Source organism: Rissa tridactyla, chromosome 2, assembly GCF_028500815.1.
Source record: "Rissa tridactyla isolate bRisTri1 chromosome 2, bRisTri1.patW.cur.20221130, whole genome shotgun sequence".
Taxonomy (NCBI): Eukaryota; Metazoa; Chordata; class Aves; order Charadriiformes; family Laridae; genus Rissa; species Rissa tridactyla.
Window position 1 is genome coordinate 123,805,578 of NC_071467.1, and position 24,355 is coordinate 123,829,932.

Below are 24,355 nucleotides of genomic sequence, written 5' to 3' on the forward strand. Positions count from 1 at the left end.
CCTTCCCCAGAACTGGTGTGGGTGGGTTTTTTGTTCAGTGTTGAGGGAGCTACATTTTTATTGCCAGAGGCTATGATTTTTCTGCTGCGTTGCACATATATTCCTACTCCGGCAAACCTACGCCATCTCTAGACAGGCGCCCCTCAAATACCCAGAAAGAGATTTAATAAAAATGATGGCACGGTCTATTAGTGTCTTACTTTCACAGTATATTATCTACCAAGAAAGAGAACATTTACTTAATTCACTTGGGTAAGAGAGTTCTACTCTTCTAAACAAAAGCCAGGGACGTGCACTAATAGGGGAAAATGCGAACGGTGACTTCTCTGATTGCTGGCATACTGCAGAAATGAAGTCACGCTATAATTAACAGATCTGATTCAGAATGGTTCCTGTCGAGTACCCATGTTCAGTAAGAGTCTCTCGATTGGATTTATTATCAAATTGTCACTATATCAAGTAAGCATTTGTTTTGCATATGCTGTATGCTCTGAGAGTGCGTAATGGATTGGGCTTTAGCAAAACCAAGAAGCCAGGCACCGTGCTCCTCTGCCTGGGGGTTTCCACAGGTCACGGCTGCACTGAAGGTCTTGAGACTTTCAAGACACCAACTTCTCAGCAGAGTACCACCACTTTTGGGAGAGAGGCCTATCATATTTATTGATTTATGAGATGCAGCATCATGGCACCAGAGAAAAAGCTAAAGCAAAATGATTCTGCAAGGCCGATGAAAAAGCCAACCCATTGCAAGTAAGCTTTCAACAAAGCTGATTATGAGCCGCTGTTCAAAGAGAAAAACATTTCTCTTCTGCTCACTTCTGTGATATGAAATACATATTTCTGAGTCTGCTGAGACCACTAAGAGCCTACTAACATTACCCAGTCCCAAAATGCACTTCAAACACATGCCAAGCTATTGGCAAAGTTTTATACAAACCAATGAATCAAAACATTAATCACTGTGTATAAATGGAAAATTTACTTTTTTATTTCTCTGGAAGGAAACAAAATTAAACCAATTATTTGACAGTGATATGGGCCTGCAAATTCTGGAAGCAGTAAATTAAGAATAATCACAGATTAGATATGTCACAGAATACTTGAGCATCGTGGGCCTCCTTACAGAAAATATTTGCTAGGCCATGAGTTCACTTATGAAAAGATAATGACCCAGGAAATATTTTCCTTAATTGCAAAGAAGCCGTTTCATAAAGTGTCTGGGGAACTAATTAGAAAGGAGTTCCCTCTGTAGAGGACCTGGCTTTAAACTCAATAAGCAATTTTTAGAGGACTTGCTTGAGACAGAGCGCTGTTCAGATGCAGTCAAGAGTGCTTGCTGAGGTACAGCAACATTTTGCAGACATAGATGTGGGTCTGTCTCTGAGTTCTCACTGTGGCAGGGCAGCCGCCAGTGCTGGCACGCTCCAGCTATGGTGACTTGCTCAGCACGACTCATTGAACCCTTTCCTATTTTGCTACAGCAGATGTGGAACGCATTCAAAAATACGCAAATAGGAGAATCTCTACATCCAAGCCAAAGTGAGATTTTGTGAAACACTCGCACATTTACCAAGCCACATATAATGCCCGCTGGCCAACCCAACAAGGTGCCAGGAAAGTTGTTCACTCAACAGCATCACACGCTCCCACTGAGTGCCATTGCCCCTTTATGTCACCTGAACATCCATAAACACATCATCTGTTAAGTTAAAGAGGATAGCTACATATATATTTCAAATATACACAGGCGCTTCCCCCCTCCCCCCATCTAGTTTCTAGTAACTTCTTACAATGGTCAGGTTTACAGAGCATCGTAGTTCATGAGGCTGCAGATCAAACACGCTTTCATTTGATCAGGTAGGGTGTGAACTTATAATGCTTCATTGGTGAGTAAATAACCTCATGGTTTCTTATGGGCAATTCTTTTCATTTTATTTTGATGTATGCCAGCCTTTAAGGTGTTTAGATGTTTCCTTTAGGTATTTTTCCTAAAGACTTGGCTCCTAGCCTCATGTGGTTACAAGGTAATATTACTTTTTAATTGAAATAGAAAAAAAAATAATACATTCTCAACCTTTACTTACAAAAAACACAAGAGTGAAACTAAAGTTTCAAAAACCAGAAAAAAAACTAAAAAAACCTCCAAACGTTTACAAATTTTAAACAACTAACCCCGTGATATTTGAATGTATCTCTTGTTATCAAAAAACTTAAGATTAGTTGGGTCTGCTACAGGTCAGTAGTGGGATGGATCAGCAGGGCCCTACATAAAACTTGCTAAGCACCTACCCACACTCAGCACCTATCCAGCCTTCACAAATGCCTCACTGTCAGAAAACCTGCCGGATTAAAATATTCCATATTGCTACACTTTTAATAACTTGTGAACTATTATGGCACTGATTACATAAAACTTTGGAATGGGCCAAAAAAAACCCCAACTGAAATGCAAACAAACAAACACAACTAATGCACAAAAAATCACCACATCTATTGTCTATGCCGGCATCGAAAATAGGATTGATTTATTTTTTACACAAGTCTAGAGTTTCAAAATTAAATAAGTCTGTTTTACAAATTATTTACTTTCTACAAGATCCATTTCCCCTTGAAGCACGCTGTGCATGCCCTCCTAGTGTGAACAGTTTATAGTCTGTGATCAGGCACAGACCTACTTGGCAGGATTTTTTTTTCCTCTCTCAAAATGGCAATTCTGAGAATCATAAATAACGCAGCACAGTTATTGCAATTTGAGCTTATTCCCAATAAATAAAATTTATTAACTAAATAGCTTTCTATGCAGCTTAGCTCTCTTTTCACTAGCTTATTGTTTTACATAGGCTTGCTTCATGTTGCTAGTCACAACCAAATTGTGCCATCTGAAGTATAATAGGAACAGGAATTAATAAATATAAAGTGAAAGTGCATGATTTCATACGATCACAAATAACCTTTAGTCCTCATAGAATACATGCAAAAAAAATACTTTCTAAAATTTAAAGTGATGAAAGTATTTTGTCTAACGTACACACCAAGGTATATCTGCTATATGCTTATAAGCTTTGTTTATGAGAATACCAGAGCAGAAGGCTCTTGCTCGTTAAGCTCCAATACATTAGGGTACTTAGGGATGCTGGTGACCTTAAGCAGATGAGTAGCACCACTGACACAAGGCAGGACTGACTCCTTTTTGGGAGATACGAAGGAGCACTTTATCATGCCATTCCAATTATCTCCAACACTTAATAGTAAGCCTCCAGTTATCTCATTTTTGTTACACAAATAAACTCTCAATTTATTAAAATAGGTCATGGTAAATTTTAAGTCCTGGTCTAAAAACAGCATGGCAACTGGAGAAATAAAATTGTATGTGATATATGGTGGGTTAACACAGATGACCTCATGGCATTTTTTTACCATAAACCCACTGCTATCCTAACGACTGCATATCTGCATCCCCAGTTTTTGTATTTTAAAAATGCATAGATCATGGCTAACATTTCTCAACAAGAAAAATGTCATAATGAAATATTAAAATTATAAATAGAGTCTGTATAGTTCCCCTCATCATGTTAGGCACATTTCTCTCCCAAGACAAACACTGCTATTCAACAAATCAAGTCACGCATGGTTTGAAAAAATATACATAAAATGAAGAATATGCAGTTGAAGTGTTTGTCTCCTACACATTACTGTGATTCATAGGTTTTCTTTATTAAAAAAAATTCCCACAGGTGGGATTTTGGACTTTTAGTCATTCTCCCCTGCTTATCTTCTAAGGTCCTAGCGAAATGCTCAAAATCATACGAGCTCCTGATTAAACCAGGAAGTAAATCTGCATGCATGCAATTAAAGTGTCTGCAAGGGCAGATGCAGATGACAGTAATTCATGCTCTAAGAAATGGGCTTGTGTATTTGGCAGATTAACTGTTCTGTATTCCATTGCTATGAGGTATGGAAACTGTACTGTGAAACAACCATTACTCATTCCCTCGGCTCTAAGCACGTAGGTCTATCAAAGGCAAGCCAGTCTGGGGAGGGCGGGGGCTGGAAAGAGAAGAGTCTACGCGTTTCAGATTAACGCTTCTCCTGAATGGTTTCTTTTATTTTATTTCCCCTACTTTTTAAATTAGCAAATACAGTAGACCCAGAAGGGAAATGCGCAAGGGGGAGAGGGAAAGAGGGGAGGGAAAGGGAAAAAGCAAAAGCAGCCAAAAACTCTCCGACTTGTTCATTATAGGGTTTTTGTGTTTGAACATCTGAACGAATCATGTGTCTGTTTTTCATTATTCTCCATATGTGATTGTTCCCTGCTTTGTTCAGTGATTTCTGGCCATTTTGTCATGACTGTGCTTATTTTGTTTTATATATTGTTCTATTACAGGGTGATTGTTGCTTCTCCTCTGCCTCACTTAGCAGTTATGCCACCAACAAAGAGCAATCTGAAAATGAGAGGTTACGTCAAAAGGTTTCCCTAGTGAACTGCCTTGCAGCATATATGATTACTTTAGACCCAACTGCTTAATTCATACCAGGGAGAAATCCTCAGATAACACTATTCCTTAGCACGACAGGAATGCAGTGGGTATCTTTTTAAAAATCTGAGGAATACTGGAGAATGACTTAAAGTCCATTGCAGAGTGTTTTCCTCATTTTTCCAAGGGGAAACCTAACACTTCTTACTAAGAAGTGGCCTATTTTAACAGATCTGCACATTGATACATGGGGTATTTGAAGTAATTTCTTTGCTACATTAACTATTTTCCACTTCCAGCTCTATTCTATACCTTGCTCAACACACAAATGACACTGAAATAAATTCTGAAATCTCCAATCATGTGATTACTTCTTCTATCATCTCCTTGAATTTAATCCACCCTACTGCAATGTATAAACATCACAGGATGATGTGTTCCTTTAACAGGATATCTCATGCTTTGCAGAATGAGATCCAGAAGACTGCAAAGGAACAAAAAAAAAAAAAGCCTCTGTTTTGTTTGTTTTTAAAAGGAATTGATGCAGGTCCCAGTGGTTTAGAGACACTTTAACCTAGTTTCAACTTCGGGGAAAAAAATCTTAGAGCAAATAGTCATATTAATCCATTCAGAGACCCTCAAAAGTAACAGGTTGATTAGTACCATGCAGCATGGATTTAGCAAGAATAAACAATGTCACATCATACTTCCACTTAGAAGCAGGTAACTGGTCTCATGGATAGGCAAGTACTATATATTTTAGTCAAACCTTGGTTGTCTCTTACAACTTGAGGAGATGGGAGAAATACGATCTAGCTAAAGCTGTGATGTAGGTGCCAAACTGATTAGCAGATCCAATTTAAAAAAGAGGTTCTCAATGGCTCAGTGTTGCACTACCTGGTGTAGTGAGAGGGTTTCCTCAAAAGTCTTCCCCAGGTCTGTTATTATTCAGTCTTTTCCAAATTATCTTGTCCAGTGGATTAGAGAAATCATTTATTAACTGTGAAGAGGATACTAAAGAGGTAAGTGCTGCAAGCACTCCGGAGACTTAAAATTTGAGAATAATCTTAGCAAATTAAGGAGTAGCCGGGAAAAAAAATAGGATAAAATTTAATACAGACAAATGAAAAGTACTAGCCTTAGGAGAGAATAATCAACAGCACAGAGCAGAGCACACAATAAGGAATGCCTGGCTGGCAGCAGTGCTGGAGAAAAGAATAACAGAACCGGGGGCTGCAGAGAATCCCTTAACATAAATCAGCACTGTTGTTCTCATGCCTCACGTGTTCCCTGTGCCTCAGAAATGTTTCTACGTTTTAAATACACATAGTTATTTACATGGATATATCAACAAAGAGGAGAGTCACATGATCACAGAAAAGGCAAATGAAATAACCTCTCCACGCTATTTAAAATGGTAAGATTTAGACTGTCTGATATCCTGTGCTTGGCTCTAAGGTCTTCAAGTAAGTGAGCTAATTAGAGAGAGACCAGTGAAGTGCAATATAATCAGAAACGTAAAACAAATTGCCTTTAAGGAAAAAGTGAAAGGACCAGTGTTTAGTCTAAGGAAAAGACACAGCAGACTCACAGCAGTCTTCAAATATATATGTTTGCTGCAAAGAGGAAAGGAATAAACTGTTCTGCATGTCCACTGGGGATAAGAAAAGAAGCAATAGGCTTAAATTGCATCAGGGGAGATTTGGGTTAGACATTAGGAAACGCTTCATTATAAGTGAGGAGAGGGAGCGCTATCACAGATTGCCTGAGGACCTGGAGGAATCTCCACCACTGGAGGCCTTTGAGTGCAGGTTATAGAAACACCCTTCAGCAGTGGGTTAGAGCTGATCCTGCCCTGAGGCAGGTCCTGAACTCTTCAGGTCCCTTCCCCTTCTGATTCCTGGGAAGCTTTTTTTTCTTTTGGCAGCCTTACTGAAGAGAAAGGAAATTGTACCAAGCATTTAAAGCAGCAAAATGTCTATTCTTTTTATGCCACAAAGCATACTGTTAATAAATCCAATTATGTTTACGATCTTTTAATGGCACCACTTATGTCATAAAGATCCATCTTTGAAAATACAAATAAATATCTCTGCCCTACAGTATAATACAACAGCGTGAAAGCAAACTTTTACAAAATTCCAACTCACTGTTATATGGCCCCTAACTACAGTAATCTTAAAGCTAACTACAATATAAAGAACATCAAACCCAGATGTTTTTCTTTCTCGAAATTCTACCATTCAAATTCTTTACAATCTTTCCACTTCACATTTCGTGCTTCACAAACAGGTCCATTCCTTGTTTACCACTGGCAATGGAAACAGAGGAAGTTGTGATCAGACGGCACCACATTAGTGGAGTGATTACCAGTCAAACATGCTTTTAAAAACAAAACAAAAAGTTAAGAACAATCATCAAGCATGCTTCCCCCAGACTGTCTCCACCAACCTTTAGGCACCCAGCTGAATTATCTACACTGACAACACAGTGGTCTCAGACAACCAAGGTCAGCGGAGAGAAGTACATTTCTCTCCCCCATGGACTTCATTCAACATACAGCCCAGCTCAAATCCAACTCTATCTCAAATCCAACTCAAGCAGATTTGTGTTGCCATTTCAGATGGACAAATTTCAGAAAAAAAGATGAAAAAAGGACGGAGGTGACATATGAGAGAACAGAGAACACCTCAGTCTTGTATGGTAGTGAGAAGGGGGACAAGGACCTACACGTCCCTGTCCCCAAAGGAAGGCCTTAGTTGGAGTGAAGAGTGGCCCCAGGGCAACTCAAACCTACCTGGCCACAGAATTCCTATTTCTCATCCCTCCCATGAGCTGCTCACGCCTTTCCAGCTCTCCTAGGCATAAGGCCCAACTCCTTCCTGCCCAGGGCCCTACCCACAAGTGCTCCTACCCCAAAGCCCTTCTTATCCCATCACAGCACTCTTCCTCCTTGTTAAACCTGCTCAGACCCCATTCAACCCGCTCAGCCCCTTTGTAGCCCCATCAAGCTGCACGACCCCATCTCCCTACAGCTCCCCATGCTGCAACTTGCCTCCAAACCAGTGGCAGGCACGTCCATCCCCTTCCAGCTTTGAAACTGCAGGCCAGGGTCCCTCCCTGGCCACCCTGCCAGGGCTTTCTGCACTTGGCCCAGCCCATCTTCCCCCAAGGGTATTCCTTCATAATACAATCAAAACCAAAAAAAAAAAAACAAAAAAAAAAACAAAAAAACAAAACCCAAACCCAAAAAATGAAACAGGTTTTGTTCCTGGTGTAATATTCAAAGAAAAACAGACAGAGCGATGTTATCAGAAGTCTGCCAGAACAGCGCTCCAAGGAAAGGGAAAGCATGTCCAGGCAAAAGCAAATGCATGGCAGTGCCACTTCTGATGATGGCCCATAACCGATCGGATTGGTGGATTTTTCTATGACTAGAATTGCAGTCTTCCAGCCTACTTTTCTCTTGAGTGGCTAATGAATGCTATTGTGGCAGGCAATAGGTAAAGGCACACACTTCTACAAACTGCAAGAACATCATCGGTACAGCTGGCAGGATTTTGCCCAGTCTCGTTATTTCCCCAAATGTCTTCCTCTGCTTCTTCTCTTCACACCCTATCTGGCCACTCATGAGATATTCCTGTACTGCAATGCTTTTTCTTTTCACTGACTCATATAGAAATGCTGTCCAGAATGTGCTTCTTATCAGAAGAAACCACTGTAGTAGATCGTATTACTCCAAAAGGATTCTTTATACCACTAGTGTAAAGTTACAGAGTCATTTTAGAGCAGAGCTTCTCCCCCATTGACTTGATGGCTCTTCAGACTGGTAAACGAATAATAATTTTAGTCCTGAGATACTACCAGACATATTAGTCAATATTTATCTAGGCAAATATGGCTATACACACACACACGAAACACGCTACAGTTCACTAAAAACTGTTTTCATACATTAGCAGACAAATTAAGAACATAAAACTGGAAGAGGAATCATTTTTATATCTTGGTATCACAACTTGTGGATCTATTTGTGTCAAAGAATATTTTCTTCTTCCAATAGCATAGGCCAAGACTTCACAAAATCAGAAAAATTAAACAAGGTTTTGCTTGGGAAACTTTTCCCAAAGGTTTCACATTTTTATATAGGAAATCAATTTGCATCACTGATGATATCATTCAAATCAGACAGCACTATGTGGTTAGAAGGTAATTTACTTTTCTGCTGAAGCAATTTGATACTTGTTCTGATTTGTAATTTTCATTTTGTTTGTTAATGAAAAAAATTAATGAGCAATGTTACTGGAAACACAACTCAAAGCTCTGGCATTATTAAATATGTTTGTAATATACCGTACATTATGTTGATTGCATAGTTGGAGGCAAAGCCTTGGCAGTCAAGCCACCAGTCAATCATTCAGACAGACAATGAACTCACAGGGTGGACATTTTGCACGTACCTTTGCACTGATTTGTGTTTTTGTCAAGAATTGCCTTTGTGGATACAATTTTCCCATACCTACGGAGAAAACAAAAACCAGAAATACACGTTATCATATTTTAATAACGTACGTAGTTACTTTTGCACACATATAACACATATACTAGGAAGAGATCCACTGCTCTTGAAAAATGTTTGCCTGATACTGCTGGAGAGGGTCCTCCTGCCACTGCAGTTCAACAGACACCTTTCAAGTTCACTGAAAAGCGCTGGTCATTTGCCACACCCTGACCATCTCTGGTCACTGTGCTGTACTGCCAGCGTAAATGCCGATTATAGTAAGGATTTCAGGACATCAGCACTAGCAAAGATACTTCTTTGGTTAAATTAATTAGGTTTGCTTAAAAATATTTCTTGCATTTTTATCTACCAAACAAGGTTTGTTTCAATACAGATGGACAAGATTCCTCCAGGATTAACAAAAACGCAGGAATTACGGTCATTTTTTTACATGCGTGCACACACAACTGTGCTCATGTGTGCATCCATGCTTGCACATATAAACTCTAAACTTCTGTTTTGGATAAACAGAAGCTTTGAGTTTTATGTGCGTCTCCTAGCTTTTTCCAAGATAAATGTTAATACTTATTTGAATTTATACCACCTCCCACAGACAGCACGGCACTGCACTGCAATTTAATAGACTAAGCATGATGAAGAGGGAATTCAGGCAGCTACAACTTGTTGCATTAAGCAACTAGACCATAAAATAGGTATCTGTCTTTACCTCACCGAGGTTAAGACTAAAACTGCAGACTTAATAGTAAGTATCACAAAACCCTGGTAAAAAAAAAATCACAGAAGATGGCATTTATGACTGAATATAAGACTTGAGAAGAATAAGGAAAATAATTCTATTTCTCGAGTCATTGATATGTCTTGGTCTCTGCTTCACTGAAAAGAATTCCTTCTAAAATGACCTTTCCCAGATTTTTTAAGAAAGCATTACTCATACTCTGGTAGGCTGGGCTTTCATTTGGAAGACTTTTCCATGGAACGCAACTTTCACCACCAATGAAGGACATATAACTATAAAGGATTATAATAAAATTGTATTTTCTAAGGGCAAAGCAACACCCATGGAAAATAACCAACAGTTCATTATTAAATCACTGAAATGTGTGGCAGACCAATTTTTATTTGGTTAATCTTTATTAACAGCAACACAAATTTGGTGTTAGTAAAAGTCCAGAAACCAGGATGTGGAAAGTCTTGCTGCAATTCTCTTCTCTGCCTGAGGAAAAACAAATCCTGTCTCTTACTATACAGAAAAGGACAGCTAGAGCACTGTACTACATATTCAAAGCCACGCTCTTCTCTGTCCTCTCAGTCTGTAAACATACCCAGTACACCAGAAAAAAAAAAGAAAAACGGAAAAAGACACCAAAAAAAAAGACAAGGAGACAAAGAGGGAATGGTACCATCATACCATACCATACGGGAAAAGGGACCTTTGGGTTTCAGTCTGCAACCCAGCAAACACTGAAGTATCTCATGAAGGGGGAGCAGCTCCAACAGGAAAGATTGGGAACAGCCTGCCTAAACATACTCTTTGGTATCAGCAAAGAAGATTTGAGGCCATTTTGTGCCTGACAAAGTTCTCAGCTGAAGTTTCCACGCTGTGACAGACACGTAACCACTCAGCTTTAGATAAAGGCCACTGTCTCTCCATCACTCTTTACTCTGTTTTCGTGACTGATGCAAAGTGAGACTTTCCATTTCACTGTTTTTCCCTTCCCTAAGAACCCGCAAAAGCATTTGTTTCCATTTGACTTTCATTTGGGGGAGGAAAAACATGCTTTGCTTTCTTTTATTTCAGACTGAAACCAGTCAGAAGGAGAGCGAACTGACCTAAAGGCATTAACAGTTTGTGCAATCTAACTTGAGCCCCAATTCAGCCGTCTTTTAGGAACCATAAAGACTGTACAAGCCTTCCTCCCCTCCATACCCCCACTTTTTTTTGCTGGTTCTGGAGATAGGCAGGATTTTGTGCTCTGAAGGCAGGCGTAATCCATTGTACGCTCTACCATCATGGACACACGGGCAGGTAGTTGTGGGTCTATTTTGCCATAGCTGGCTCCACTCGAAACACACACATAACAGATTTAATTTTAACCATGAGATCACATGCTTTTCTAACCTCAGGTGTTTCCAGAATTGGGGCCTTTATACTCACTTATGTTCCACTTAATTTTATAATTCTTCATGGTAATACCTGCAGTTGACTTTGGCCTCGAAGCCATTAGAGCACATATCTTAAGAAGGCAAAGCCAAATTCTCTGCCAGTGTGATTTATGGTTGTTCAGTGGGCCAACTTACCCAGCAGGAAATTTGGGCCGTGCGGTGCATCCTCATTTGTTTGATTTATTTAGATTTAAAATCAAATACATGAAAAACATGCAAAAACATGCCTATCTTGTACAGCAAAGGGCCTCTGACAGATATATAGAAAAAGAATCCAACAAAAATCAGCGGCTAACCCACAACAACCTCAAATAAAACACAACCCCTACCTAAACTTCCGCCAACAAAAACTAACACCCAGCCTCCATTTCAGCCCAGCCACTCCTAATGAATTGATATGTTGTTTCATCCAAGTCATGTGAGAGCTAAAAGTTAAGGTTTCTTGCCAGCAGAGGCAGGCATTTGTGGTTCCACTGCTTTTATTACCGATTTCCCAGAGCTATTTGCTACATACTGTGATCCTGCAAATGCTTAGTTACACTAGAGATTTTACTCACAGAAGTAATTCCGTTCAGTTCAGAAGAGGTTTCCTCCCGCACGGAAAGTTACGTGCGCACCTTCACATTTACAAAAGCAGACATTAGAGCAGTAAGAGGCACCACAATAACAAACACTGTTATAGGCAATTAGCCATATGCACACGATTTAATCTACCGCTATAAACCTTGAGCGCTACCACAAGAAAGTAATTGGAATTAATTTGGACACTGTTTTCCTAAATATTTCAAGTAATTATTTCACAGTAATCAGAACATCAGTTCTGATGACGAATGTTGGTTTGTGTGCTGCATGAAATCAGGAAGCTATTTTCTTCCTACAAATGTAATCATATTTCTTTCTTGCATGTGTGGAGAGCGGTATTAAGTTATGTCTCCTCTCCAAAGTTGTTTGGCTTTCTGTTTCTGTGACCTTCAATTGTGATTTGATGCATCCAGAAGTACCAAAATGTATTCTTCAATGGGAACGCCCAGAGAAATAAGGATAGCATGCATCACAAGAGATCACAACAGCCTGCACACCTCTGGTCTACAAAATAAGATACCATTAATGTAAAAAATGCCAGGTACAATTTGCTTGTCATGAGAAAACATGAGCACTATTTAACTTCCTCCTGAGCTACGGTGCACGGAGATATTCTTTCAAAGATTCTGAATCAAAAATTCCGGTCAGAGAAACGTAATTGTGGACTGAAGTTCATCTCAATGCCTATTACCAACCCTTCAATACAACGACTGTATCATCACAGTATCCAAGGGAATAGATGTTATGAATCTGTGAGATGGCTACCTCAACAATGTGGCTACTGAACATCTGAACCAAAATTTCTATTCAAAAGATTTCCAGTCGTACAACATGTAAGTTTTTTTATTACATTCTTTCCCAATTGTTATTTAAAGGCATAGTAAGCATAAATAAAATTGTTTACACCGTTGTTGTTTTTTAAATCCTTTTAATCTCTTATATTCAATTATGATTTTAATGTTTTTTCCACGTAATAATTTTCATTTAAAACCAGGTGGTCAGATACTTGAACGACCTTCCATGTCAGGAGCAACTACACAGACTAGGACTCCAACTCATTAAAGAAGGACCCATGCAGTGAGACGGTGACCAAGTGTCTTCATTGTTTCACATAGTGCATAAGGACTGGCAAGGAAATTATAAGGTTTAAAAACTGCATAAGGTGGTACTTCCCCAGAACGGAGAGTTACTTGTGGAACTCATTGCCACAGCCCGCACTGATGCCCCACAGAGCACATGTCTACAAAAAACTATCAGACAATTTCTAGGATGGAAGACCTGTCACGAAATTAAAAGCAAAGACACATTTGTGTCCCTGTAGGCCCCATACTGCCAGAAACTGGGAGAGGGTACTAGAGTTGTATCATCGCATGCTGGCCCTGTTTTAATACCAGGCACCTCCACAGCTACTGAAACAAATTCCTGTCTGACCTGGCCCAGCTGTTCTTAGATGGCAAGAGAACATTAATTTGGGGGCAGAAATACCTTAAAAAACCTAAAAATTTTTACCATCTCTTGTATATATTGGCTTGGGGTGAAACTGTTCAAGTCATCTGATATCCACTATTAAAATGACCAAAGTCACTTAAAAACACTTCACTGTCACATGGAGGGAAGGACTAAGGGAAGACCCCATGGTGCTGTGCACAGAGAAACAATCTCCCTGCTCAGTCCCAGCTACAGAGCTATGTCAAAAACCATTCTCAAGAGCCCCATCCCACTGCACCCCACATTTTCTGACTCCTCAGCAGACTCATGAAAGATGCAAGCAACGCAGAATAAACCCTTAACGTACACCGAAGCTGCAGTATCAACAGATCATTTCAAGAGCTTGCAGGCAGGCGGTCGATCAGCACTTACACCGCAGACAAAGCTCGACCCGGTCGTTCCCAGGAAGTTATTTGATAACTGCTGTTAAAATGGAGACAGTTTCTGAAGGAAGCACTTCAGCTGCAAGTGACACCACTTACAAGATGCAGGAACCTTTCCCACTGCCCACACCGATGTGAATTTGCTGTCTCACGGCACACAGAGGATTTGAGCCATTTCTGTTTCCGCCTGCAGGAAGCCGGCGACGCAGGGGAAGGCAAGTGGGTACAGGGTTGGGAGGGAACTGAGATTCAGACGGGGACCAGCTCAGGACAGAGGAACCAGCACCACCACCCCGCTGCTGCCAGGCAATAGGCCAAGGAGGGAAGCTGCTGAGGGACAGCCACCACCAAGAGCCTCTAAGGCAAAGAAGGGATTTCCTGGGAGACCAGTCTGGTTGGGGCCACTCAAACTTTTCGACTTTTCCATGGCATTATGGAAAACAAAAGCTTCTGCGATAGGTATGTCGTGTTCTGTCCTTCAAGCCCGCCTTCGGGCTGGCCACAGCTAGTCCTGTAACGCCAAACAGCCGCTGGAGCGGAGTCTGTCACCACTTGCCCGACGCGGTGCTACACAGATGCTGCCATCCTCATCGTCAAAGTGGTAGTGCACACACTTGTACAAAACACAGCTTTTGCCCAATTCCAGTTACTGTTTCCATGCTTTAAATAAATGCAAAACTTGGGATTTAAATTGAAGTAGCCAGTGTAGAGAATTCTTCCTCGCTTGGTAAAACCAACGGAGTTACCATGTAATTTCCAAGTTGAAAGTTTAATAATTATATCCCCGGTGTTAGGGTTCACTCAAGGCCTCGCGCATTGCTCAGAGCACAATTCACCCAACTGAAAACAGTCTGCATTTCTGGGCATTTAGGTAATATATGCTTTTATCTCAGGAACTTTTATACTGGGATGAATTCGACCAGCAGTAATTGGATTTAGATAAGCAACTCTGAGGCTCTTTCATTCTTGTGAATTAATATATAAATAGCATAACTGAGTTCATTTTGTTTAAAGCAGACTCTATTAGGAAAATCATGGATTTGGGGAGGAAAAAAAAAGCCCATATTACGAAAGCCTAAAGTACAGAAGGAACTGCTGCTGGGTTTCTCAGAGAGACGTTATTCCTATAATACGCTGCCACATGAACTTAGGACATCCAAATACACACAAAAGGGAAATTCACTCAGAAAGATAGTTCTGATTCGCATGATCATTTCTGAGCATTTCATCTACTGCATGACGTTTTCAATGCTTCTATTTTTTCTCAAAAATACAACACATTACTATTCTACCCATTAACAATGATTGAGCTGCTTTGTTGTTGTTTTTCTGTATTTTATGTTTAATTAAAAAAGGAAATGCTAAGACTAAACTCTTTAATTCACACAGAGATACAACAACAACATTCATGCCATTCAGAGCACCTTTTGTTTTCACAGACCAGCACATGGCTCAGGGAACAAGCAGAAGAAGGTAGTTGCAGGGAACCAGGGGTACTGCATTAACATGACTGTACTTCTGTAAGAGTTTAACGCTCAGCTGCTCTGTCAACTTACTCAGTCTAGCTGTCAGGTTTACAAAATTCATTCGTTCACTACATATAATAAGAGTTAGTGCAGCAATTTAGAATAACAACTTATCCAAGAGTTTCAAAAACACCACAAAAAAGGGGAGGGGGGCTTCTTAAAGTCTTTGGTTGTACATCTAAAATGGCCCTTGACTCACGGCCCCTGAGTCGTAAGTACTGAATTCTGTAAGGGAAAATGTTGGTCAGCAATTTTGAAACTCAAGCTATGTATTTGTTCTACCAACGGAGAGTTGTGTAGAAATAGTTGTGTAGAATCTGTGTAGCAACACCTACGATCAAAAAATGCCTCTATTTTTAAAATGCTAGCTTTCCTTTTCAGTGTCCCGAAAATATTCTGCTATCAAAGCACAGGAGGGCATCTCACCTTCATCTTGACTAAAACAATACAGGCATCTCACATTCAAGTTAAAAATGTATTTATAAGACAACACAGACAGTACCGAGAGAGAGAGAGTGTCATATTCCCGATTCAAACTAATCTGCATTCATATTCTTAAACATTATACATATTCACCTCTGGACAAAGAGTCCCATATGAAAGCGTACAGGCTCTGAAGACTTACTGTAATTGTTTTCAGCACTTGGGAAATTAAGCCAGGTAAAACAGAAGATAAAGTAAACAAAATCTAAGAAGATACTAAATTTCTGGAAATATAAAGAACTTGAACTTTCAGACCTGTAAGAAGTATATCACTTTAGCAATTCAAAGGTAACGTTTCCTGTAGCCTTGTTCCTTTCCTTGCCAAAAAAAAAATTAAAAAAAAGGTGGTTTTGTCTGCATGTAAATGAAATTAAGTGTCTTGATCCACCACTTGCAGAAATAAAAGACAGTTTTTTCATTGCCTTCAGTAGGTACAGGCTCAAATCCTATTCACAGTGCTTATAATAAGGCTACAGATTTGTCACACTCTTGATACCCAAGACAGAATAAAATGCCAGTTACTAAAGTAGCACTTCCCATAAAAGCCTGACATTTTACAGTGGTTTTCCCCAGTTTGTTGCCAGCTCTTAGTTGCAGTTTTCATTCTAAACACTGTTTATTCTGAATTATTGGTATATATTATATTCATATAATATCTGTATGTTTGAATATTGACACTATTTAAACCATGATTACATTATTGTATATCATATTTAAATTAAAATTCTGAGGTCTATATTTTTTGCTTTGCTAGAAAGCTGTTTTTCCCTCACAGTTCTGCCATAAGAAATAACCAGTGTTAATAATTAATTAGCAGAATATTCTACAGTTGCTAAATTAACTATGGAAAACAAAATTCACGCACAAATTAATAACTGTGATTTCATGCATAACACTTCAGTCCTTCTTCTGGGCCATCATTAAATCTTCAACTACTAATTATTCCATATTTGCAAGAATTCAGATGTCTTAAAAAAAAATAAAATGCAACTTTTGTCTGCAGACACTCAGCAGTGCTGCTAAATTTTCTGTATAATGATAGGATGCATTATTGAGAAGACAGCTTAGGGATCCAAAACCCTTCACAGAATAAGATGTAGTTTACTGTAGCCTGTCACAAATGGTAATGCCAGGCATATCCTAATTTTCAAAGAACAGGAGGGGGAAAAAAAGAAACAACAGAACATCCAAAACCTATCTTTTCTACTATAAAGACATTGCTCATAGGTGTTGGAAGAAAAAATTAAGCAGATCTTCAAACTTGAAGAACCTCCTCTATCCAGCAACTTAATTATCTGAGATATTCTGGAAATAAACACCCACCCACCTCCAACATATCATGCCTATGTGTAGAATTTATTTACTTTGTACGTTCTTGCATGCTGTGCTGTCTTGTATCTGATTTCTCATTCACAGTCTTGCTTACTTACGGAGGATTCATTGTTAAATTACAGTTGGTATGAACCAGCATGCCAGCATACCATGATATTAATCTCTAAAGTATTCAATCATTTAACAATAGCCTCATTATTCAAGGGAATTCAGAGCGTTCGGTTTCTGCAGATTTTCTGACATTTCACTAAAACAATTTACTCTTAAAAGAATTCTATGACTGCAACGTTCTGTAAAATATATGTATATATGTCTCAATCAGATGGTTCCTCTTCATTAATAGTCAAGGAAATGAATTAAAAAGGAGAGGAATTAAAGAAGAAAGCAAGAACTCCAGCTACCACGAGGGACCGTGAACTCAAACTGATAATTCAAAGCAAAAGCATTTTATAGAGTTCACACAGAGGCCATTTGAATCAAATGTGTGAGTGAGACTTCTTGAGTTCACAGAGCTCCCATTTCATTATTTACAAATTAGAAAAATCCAGGTACTTGGGATGTCTTTGAAAACAACTTAGACTTTGAGAGGAACAGTTTCTTAGGAATTTTACATTGCAAAATACGTATTTCAGGAACTACATCACAGAATTCCTTCTTTTTCTTCAATATATTTATTTTAATCCTGTTCTTTCCAGGGCTGGAATGTCAGAGTTGTATTCATTTTCCAACGGCCAAAGTTTGACAGAAGTGATGCAGAGAGCATGTTTTTCTCTGCCTGAAATTTTCAAGGAGAAATAACAAGAGCATGGATTTGGATTTTCGTAATTACATGGACAAAAGTGCATATTGTTTGCGCAGGACTGGGACAGAATATCTCTGGTTTTGAGTTCCTTTAGATTTTAACTCCACCAAGTATATTTTTAAACGCAAAGATTTTTTGTCCATTTATTTGGGCAAGTCTGTAACATAAAGACAGCCGCGGGAGACGGTGTGGAAATGGATTTGATAAGCTGTTTGTCCACAGTATTTTTAAATACTCATGCACGTGTACAACTTCAGGCATGTAAGCAGCCCAGTTGAACTTACAACAGGACGATCCAAGTTTCTCAAGGTTAAAGCACGTTTGTAGGCTCATAAATTGATGTGCTTGTTTGGTGTGGAAAGTCCTCCCTACAGCCCTGATACAGTAAATAGACTTAAACAGGACACGCAAGTGCATGTTTCCAGTCAGCGAGTGCTTTGCTTTCCCCAATGAAAGGCCTACAACTACTACTACAGTAATTAGTTTTAGGAGGACAAATCTGTTCTTGCTGGTAACTCACCACAACTCCCAGGCCAAGGTCCCAAAGCAGGTATTCTCCATAAATGATAGCTTTGTCAACAATAAAATTCAGACTAGTTGAAGCTGCCTAACATGCAATACAGATAGATAATTTATGAATCATTTGTTAACTTTTTTATGTTTTCAAAATCCTTTTAAAACCTGCACGTAAATATAGCATTAAATGAAGAGTCATCTGTTACAAAAACACATTTACGGGTTTAAAAAGATATTTAGTGTAGAGCCCTTGTCTATTATGTAAATGATTCTTCATTCTTTATTGTCCAAAGAAAAGTGGACATAATTGAATGTATCGGCCTCACTGTGTCAGCCTGGTAAATGTCTTCGGAGAGGGAGAGATTACTAAAAATTGCACTTGGGATCACAGTCTTGGTTTCCAGAAACGTGGTAGCCCCTTTCTGGCTCCAATGGGCTGCCCCAATTTATACCAACAGAGCAGCTGCCTCATTATTTTCTGTCTTTGAGCGTTGAAGTTACATTTAAGATAACATCAAGGGGTAGGGAAAATGGCGTAATTAGCATGTCTCATAGCTCTCTGCTCATCAGTCAGCACTTCTGAGAACCAATGAGCCTAAGACAAACAAAATCTTAGTCAACCAAAACCTCCTCACTCAGGCTTTGTGCCAGCTTCTCTCACTGGACACCTTGGCCGTGAGTCTCCTACAGAAGAAAAGCCAACACTGGCAATTGCTGTGTTCTGCTGTGGTTGGGTTTGCACCCAGAAACAGCCAACGTGGGTCAGGAAGGGGTTAGACAAGCCATGGGATTCACTAAATAAATACGCTCTTCATATACTCAGTGTCTTCTGTCCTTAAAAGGACACTTGGTTGGTCCTGTCAGGCAGAACCCTGGATGGAGAGCTATGAAAAAAGATGTGCTATATAACCCATCCTTTCTGAAATATACATGGGCAGATCTGGAGGAAGAAGCAAGAATTTAAATATTTTATGTTTTTGCTGAGAAATTTTACCCCAGGAATGAAAGACTCACTGAAAAACACAGTGAGCACATCTTGAAATCTGATCACTAACACTGGATTTGGAAGCAAATGAGCTTCAGTAGTTTGGGAGCCCTCAAGATGGGTCTTTTGTATATTGTTGGCTTCAGGTGCCTTCAAATAAACTAATTAAATAAGATACAATCCCAAATCAGTGGAAAAACCGACCTCATTCTAAGTATTGGGCATACTTTGAGAGGGAGAGAGAGAACTGTGATTCACTGGGATAAATCCACAATTCTTCCTGTAATGGGACAAGGAGTACAGTAGTGACAATTGCTGTTGTGCCAAAAAGTTATGAATTTAACTTTTGGTATTAAAACATAACTAGGAAATAAATACATTTGAGATATGCTTTCATTTTGCTTATATATTTCAAGTCTTTGTGACAGGGTTGTATTTTCATGCCTCTCTTTACAGACGCGAAGGAGAGAAACCGACATTTTTTTAAAAATTGAAAGCTGAGATTCCCATCTTATCACATGCCTCAGGATCTAAGGGTTTAAGAAACAAATATTGTGAACCTCGCAATAAACTTCTGAGGCTTGGCAACACCAAGGGCAACATCTTCATCAAATATTAGTGAACATCCTCAGCTAGGGAAAAAACACTGCTTGGCAGTTGCACGTTTTGGGTCCAGAAAACAACCTTGTGACGAATAAATAAATAAATAAAATAATAACAATGAACAAATCCACCCTGTGTTCTATTCCCTGCTTTACAAAAAGAGATGGATTTAAAGATTTATGAAAACCCCAGTGCTGACACCCCTCACTTTGCTATCCTATCACACACATAAATGGCAAGTATATCCTATACAGATAAATTATATTCCAGCAGCCAAAATATAATCTGCCAAATGTGCTGGGTTTAAAAATTAATAACAGAAAATTTATAATGATCACCTCTAGCAGCAAGCTGACTGCTTTTTGAACATCCCATCAGGAGCAGTGAAAGCACAAAACCAATGGAAAATGGAAACAGTCAGACTTCATCGCTCTCTGCAACTACTTGAAAGGACACTGTAGAGAGGCTGGTGCTGGTCTCTTCTCACAGGTAATTAGCGATAGAACAAGAGGGAATGGCTTCAAGCTGCAGCAGGGTAGGTTTAGGCTGGACATTAGGAAAAAATTCTTCACAGAAAGAGTGGTCAGACACTGGAATAGGCTGCCCAGGGAGGTGGTGGAGTCACCATCCCTAGATGTGGTTAAGAGTCATTTGGATGTGGTGTGAGGGGATATGGTGCAGGGGAGAACTTTGTAGAGTAGAGCTGATGGTTGGACTTGATGAACCCAAGAGTCTTTTCCAACCTAAATGATTCTATGATTCATGTAGTCAAACACATATTCTACAAGAAACAGACCTATAGACTGCAAATGTTTACAACTATGAACAACTTAATTCATACTCTGGACAGTCCTGAATGTACTCAATGGCCAACTCTCATAAACCAAGCACTTGCAGCATCAGGCCACATATTTACGCATTCCTGAAACATCTTATTCATCAACAGCATTTGCACCCTTTCCTCCCACCTACTCAGACCATGGGAGTTTCCGACCCTTTCCCTTTCTGCTCTTCAAGAAAGGAAGTTCTCAAAAGACCAACACCTTGAATAAGAAGCCAAAGCAGAAGAAAAGGTCCGCTCCAGCTATTCATTTCCCATGTGCCTCTGCCCTTCGCTTTCTTTGGGCTTGCTCCAGAGACCACTGAGATCAAGAGAAAGATCTATGGATTTCCCCTGTTCTGCAATTTCTGAGCACCATTCAATGTTACTCTACATTCCGTTTGTAAGACAATTTCCTAAGTTCAGACTTCAGTTTCTTTTCAATTCCCACATTCTCAGGACAACAGCTCCTTTGTTCAAGCTTCCATGTTTATGGGAATGTTATCTTATCTCTGGTTTAGCCTTTAATATTGAGCAGAGTCAGAAAAGAATCATCCTCTTGTTTGAGATTTAAAGATTTATGTCTGCTTACATTTTTAAGATACATAAACATACAAACATACTTACAAAGTCTAAGCAAACTTACTCATATTAGAGCTGTTATCTGAATGATGATATTTAACACCAGTTACAGTTTAGTTCCCTTATCTCCCCCGTGAAATAGTTTTTTCAAAATCTGTTATGAGAGTAAAATGACAACATCCTAGGGAAAACAAGCTTCTCCAGCCTGTCTGCAAGGGAGCTGCAAGGCTGGAGCAGCAAGGTTTACGCAGCAGGAAATCGGCAGAAAATAAGAGAGAGAAGCAAACTATTACAGTGTGGGGGAGGACTTTCATAGCCACTGGACCACCCAAAGTTGAGAGAGATACTCCATGCCACGGTGAAACTCTGATTCAGAGAAGAGACACAAATGTGTAAGAGTGGAGAATGGCAGAAGAAAATAACCCTAGTCTGAACTCCTGCACATGGTGAGGAACACAAGGACCCCTCCACGCCACAGACACACCAGTTCTACCGGAAAGCATGGAGCTACCTCAGCTAGTTCTAACCTAGTCCTAGCTTTCACAGCGCAGCTCCAAAAACCCAGAAGCGTCTGCAATATAGATGCTCCTTCAGGAAGTTACGTGCACAGTACTGATTCAGATCTGCACGTTTGTTCTCCATCTAAATGACAAATGCACTTTAAAAAAGAATCATCATTTGTCTAAACCCCAGGCACCCTTCGTCCCAGCCCCATGTCCCCTACCCCAGAGCTTCTCAAGGCGGCCATTCTCTCTCCCATCTCTAAGATCAGCGTGTTCAAGACCTGCTCAATTTTGACAGGCAAAAAAAAAAAAAAAAAAAAAAAAAACCCAAACCAAAAAAAACAACCCACCTTGAACAGAAAGCCTTTTGAGGCTTCCCTCACTTTTGAAGCCTTTGTATTTTTTAATCCCTGCTCTGCCAATTTTGTCTCCCCTTCCCCCGCTCCCCTTCAGTGGAAATTTTCTACTCTTTACAAGCCCGGCTCTCTGCAGAAAATTGATTTCCCCTAGGATACAGCCATCCTACTGTTCTATGCATGGTCATTAATGACCATCCTGTTCACCACAGAGACAGACACGGTGGCAGTCCTCCTCAGCTCCTTAGCACAGAAAGCGCACAGTGGGGAAAATCAGAACAACCTCAGAGCTTAACTGTACCAAGAGTTCATCACCTCCAGAATATACCATGCAAAATCTCCAAATGGCATATTATGAGAGCATAATAATTCTTGCTGGTTTCTGTCACTCTTTACTTCCACTGCACTAGATTAAGCTCCCCCAAATGACGATTGTGTAGCTGCCTCTGTCCCAGAGCCATGTGGGAATGAACTCTAAATCAGATGTGACTTGAGCTCAAGTTGGCTTTACTTGGGCACTGGTATTGGGGTATCCAAGGGCAGAATACATTTCAGCACAGCCTGCAAAACCTGCCTGAAGATGTAAGAATATATCTGGGTGCTGCACTTTTTTAGCTGCTGTTCTAGCTGCTTTGGAAGTGGTGTACCTTCTGGCTGCATGGTCTCTCGGAGATCTGCAGTCTCACATTTGATTGCAGTGAAGTCCCATCCTTGGGTGACAGACAATTCTGACCTTAGCTCTTGGTGGCTCTGATGCCAATGGATAAAATAAAACGACTGTACTCACAAAACCGCTTAAGCTGATAGACTGTAAATTGACTCCCTGCCTCCTCCTTGACCCATGGGGTCCTTGTAAGAACTTACCCTTGTCCCTGCTGGTACAAAGAGGTACAATAGAAGACTGGAAGCGGCATGGAAGAGGATGGTGTAGTCAACACCTTACCTTCTTCCATTTCCAACCAAGGATTTTTATGTGATGAAGTTATCTTGCTTACTGAGTTGCATTACAAGTTTCAGCAGTACCAAAAATGAGGAAAAATATGAATAAGGCCCAAAGATGTTAAAACATAACTAGCTTGCCTTTTTTTTTTTAGAGTAATTCAGCTTAGTTCTAATGATTTTACCTCAAATAAATAGCAGCAGTGTCTTTAAATAAAAAGGTAAATTTAAAACAAAACCTTCTTAGTCACTGTTGAACAGAAAAAAAGCACCCCTAAAAATTGATTCTGAAATTGGGAGAGGGGCTTAGCTACTGAACTGCAACTTGGTCTGAAAAAAGTCAACACAGCTAACGCTTGATGCAGCACAGACATGCTGGGGTGGGTACACTGTCCAAGCCAAGAAATTCATATTTAAAGCTTACATTGTCCAGCTACGCTCTGTAAATTGTGCCAGGATTTCTTTATATAATTCTCACTAATACTGGCTGATGTTAGCTGAGGAAATCCTCCGCAGACAAACAGGACAATCCACCCCGCTGTAGGTTCCATAAAATCACACGCTCTATGGAAATTTCCAAATACCTCGGCACAATATGGGTGAGTTAAGGATAAAGTTTCAAGCCTGAACTCCATAATTTCCTGTCTTTTGCTAGTCTACACAGCTCTTTAATGTTATGTTAATATCATTTTTGTGGGTGTGATTGAATTACCCGCCGCTCTTGATGCCAGCATTAGTGGATTTCTGTGTAATAGGAGAGCATGCTTTACTGCACATACTGTTACTAAATACCATTAAGCAGACCAGCTGCAGACCTCCTGATAGCAGGACTGGAGGGCTACCTCGTGAGGAGGCGACGAGCACTTTACTGCTGGCACACGGCCTGAATCCCGCGAGCCCTCAGCATGTCAAACTCGCCTCGACGTCCCCACCAGACGGCCTGCCGCAGCAGGTCCCCTGGCTGAAAAAAGTGCCCAGCCCCGGGAATCTGCTGACAGTACCAAGATCCCCCTCACGAGCTCAACATCCTGAGTCCTGTGCGGTGCTGCCGTGACTTGGCAGTCTGAAAAGATAGAGATGTATTTACTTGGCGACATTTCGACTCCAGGTGCAACAGAGGGCTGCTAAATTCTCCTCTGGGAGCGTGCCTCACACACTGGTGACAGCTACTAACTAGTGGTGCAGTCCTTTAAAAATCCTTTTCAGGAGTCTTTGCGGAGAGATTAAAATGCCACGTGCACGTGAGTTGTAACAATTCTAGGGCAGCTTCCAAAGGGAGATTTAACACAAGCTTC

At 40.1% G+C, this 24,355-nt stretch overlaps 1 protein-coding gene across 10 annotated transcripts in view; it reads right to left on the bottom strand.

Moving 5' to 3' along the window:
- Window positions 1-24,355, bottom strand: part of RBMS3 (RNA binding motif single stranded interacting protein 3) — a 719,476-nt gene that overhangs the window by 319,926 nt on the left and 375,195 nt on the right. For all 10 annotated transcript variants that reach the window (XM_054189953.1, XM_054189954.1, XM_054189952.1 and 7 more), the window contains one exon: window positions 8,936-8,994. In XM_054189953.1, coding sequence (XP_054045928.1) covers window positions 8,936-8,994 — 59 coding nt within the window. The remainder of the gene's footprint in view (window positions 1-8,935; window positions 8,995-24,355) is intronic.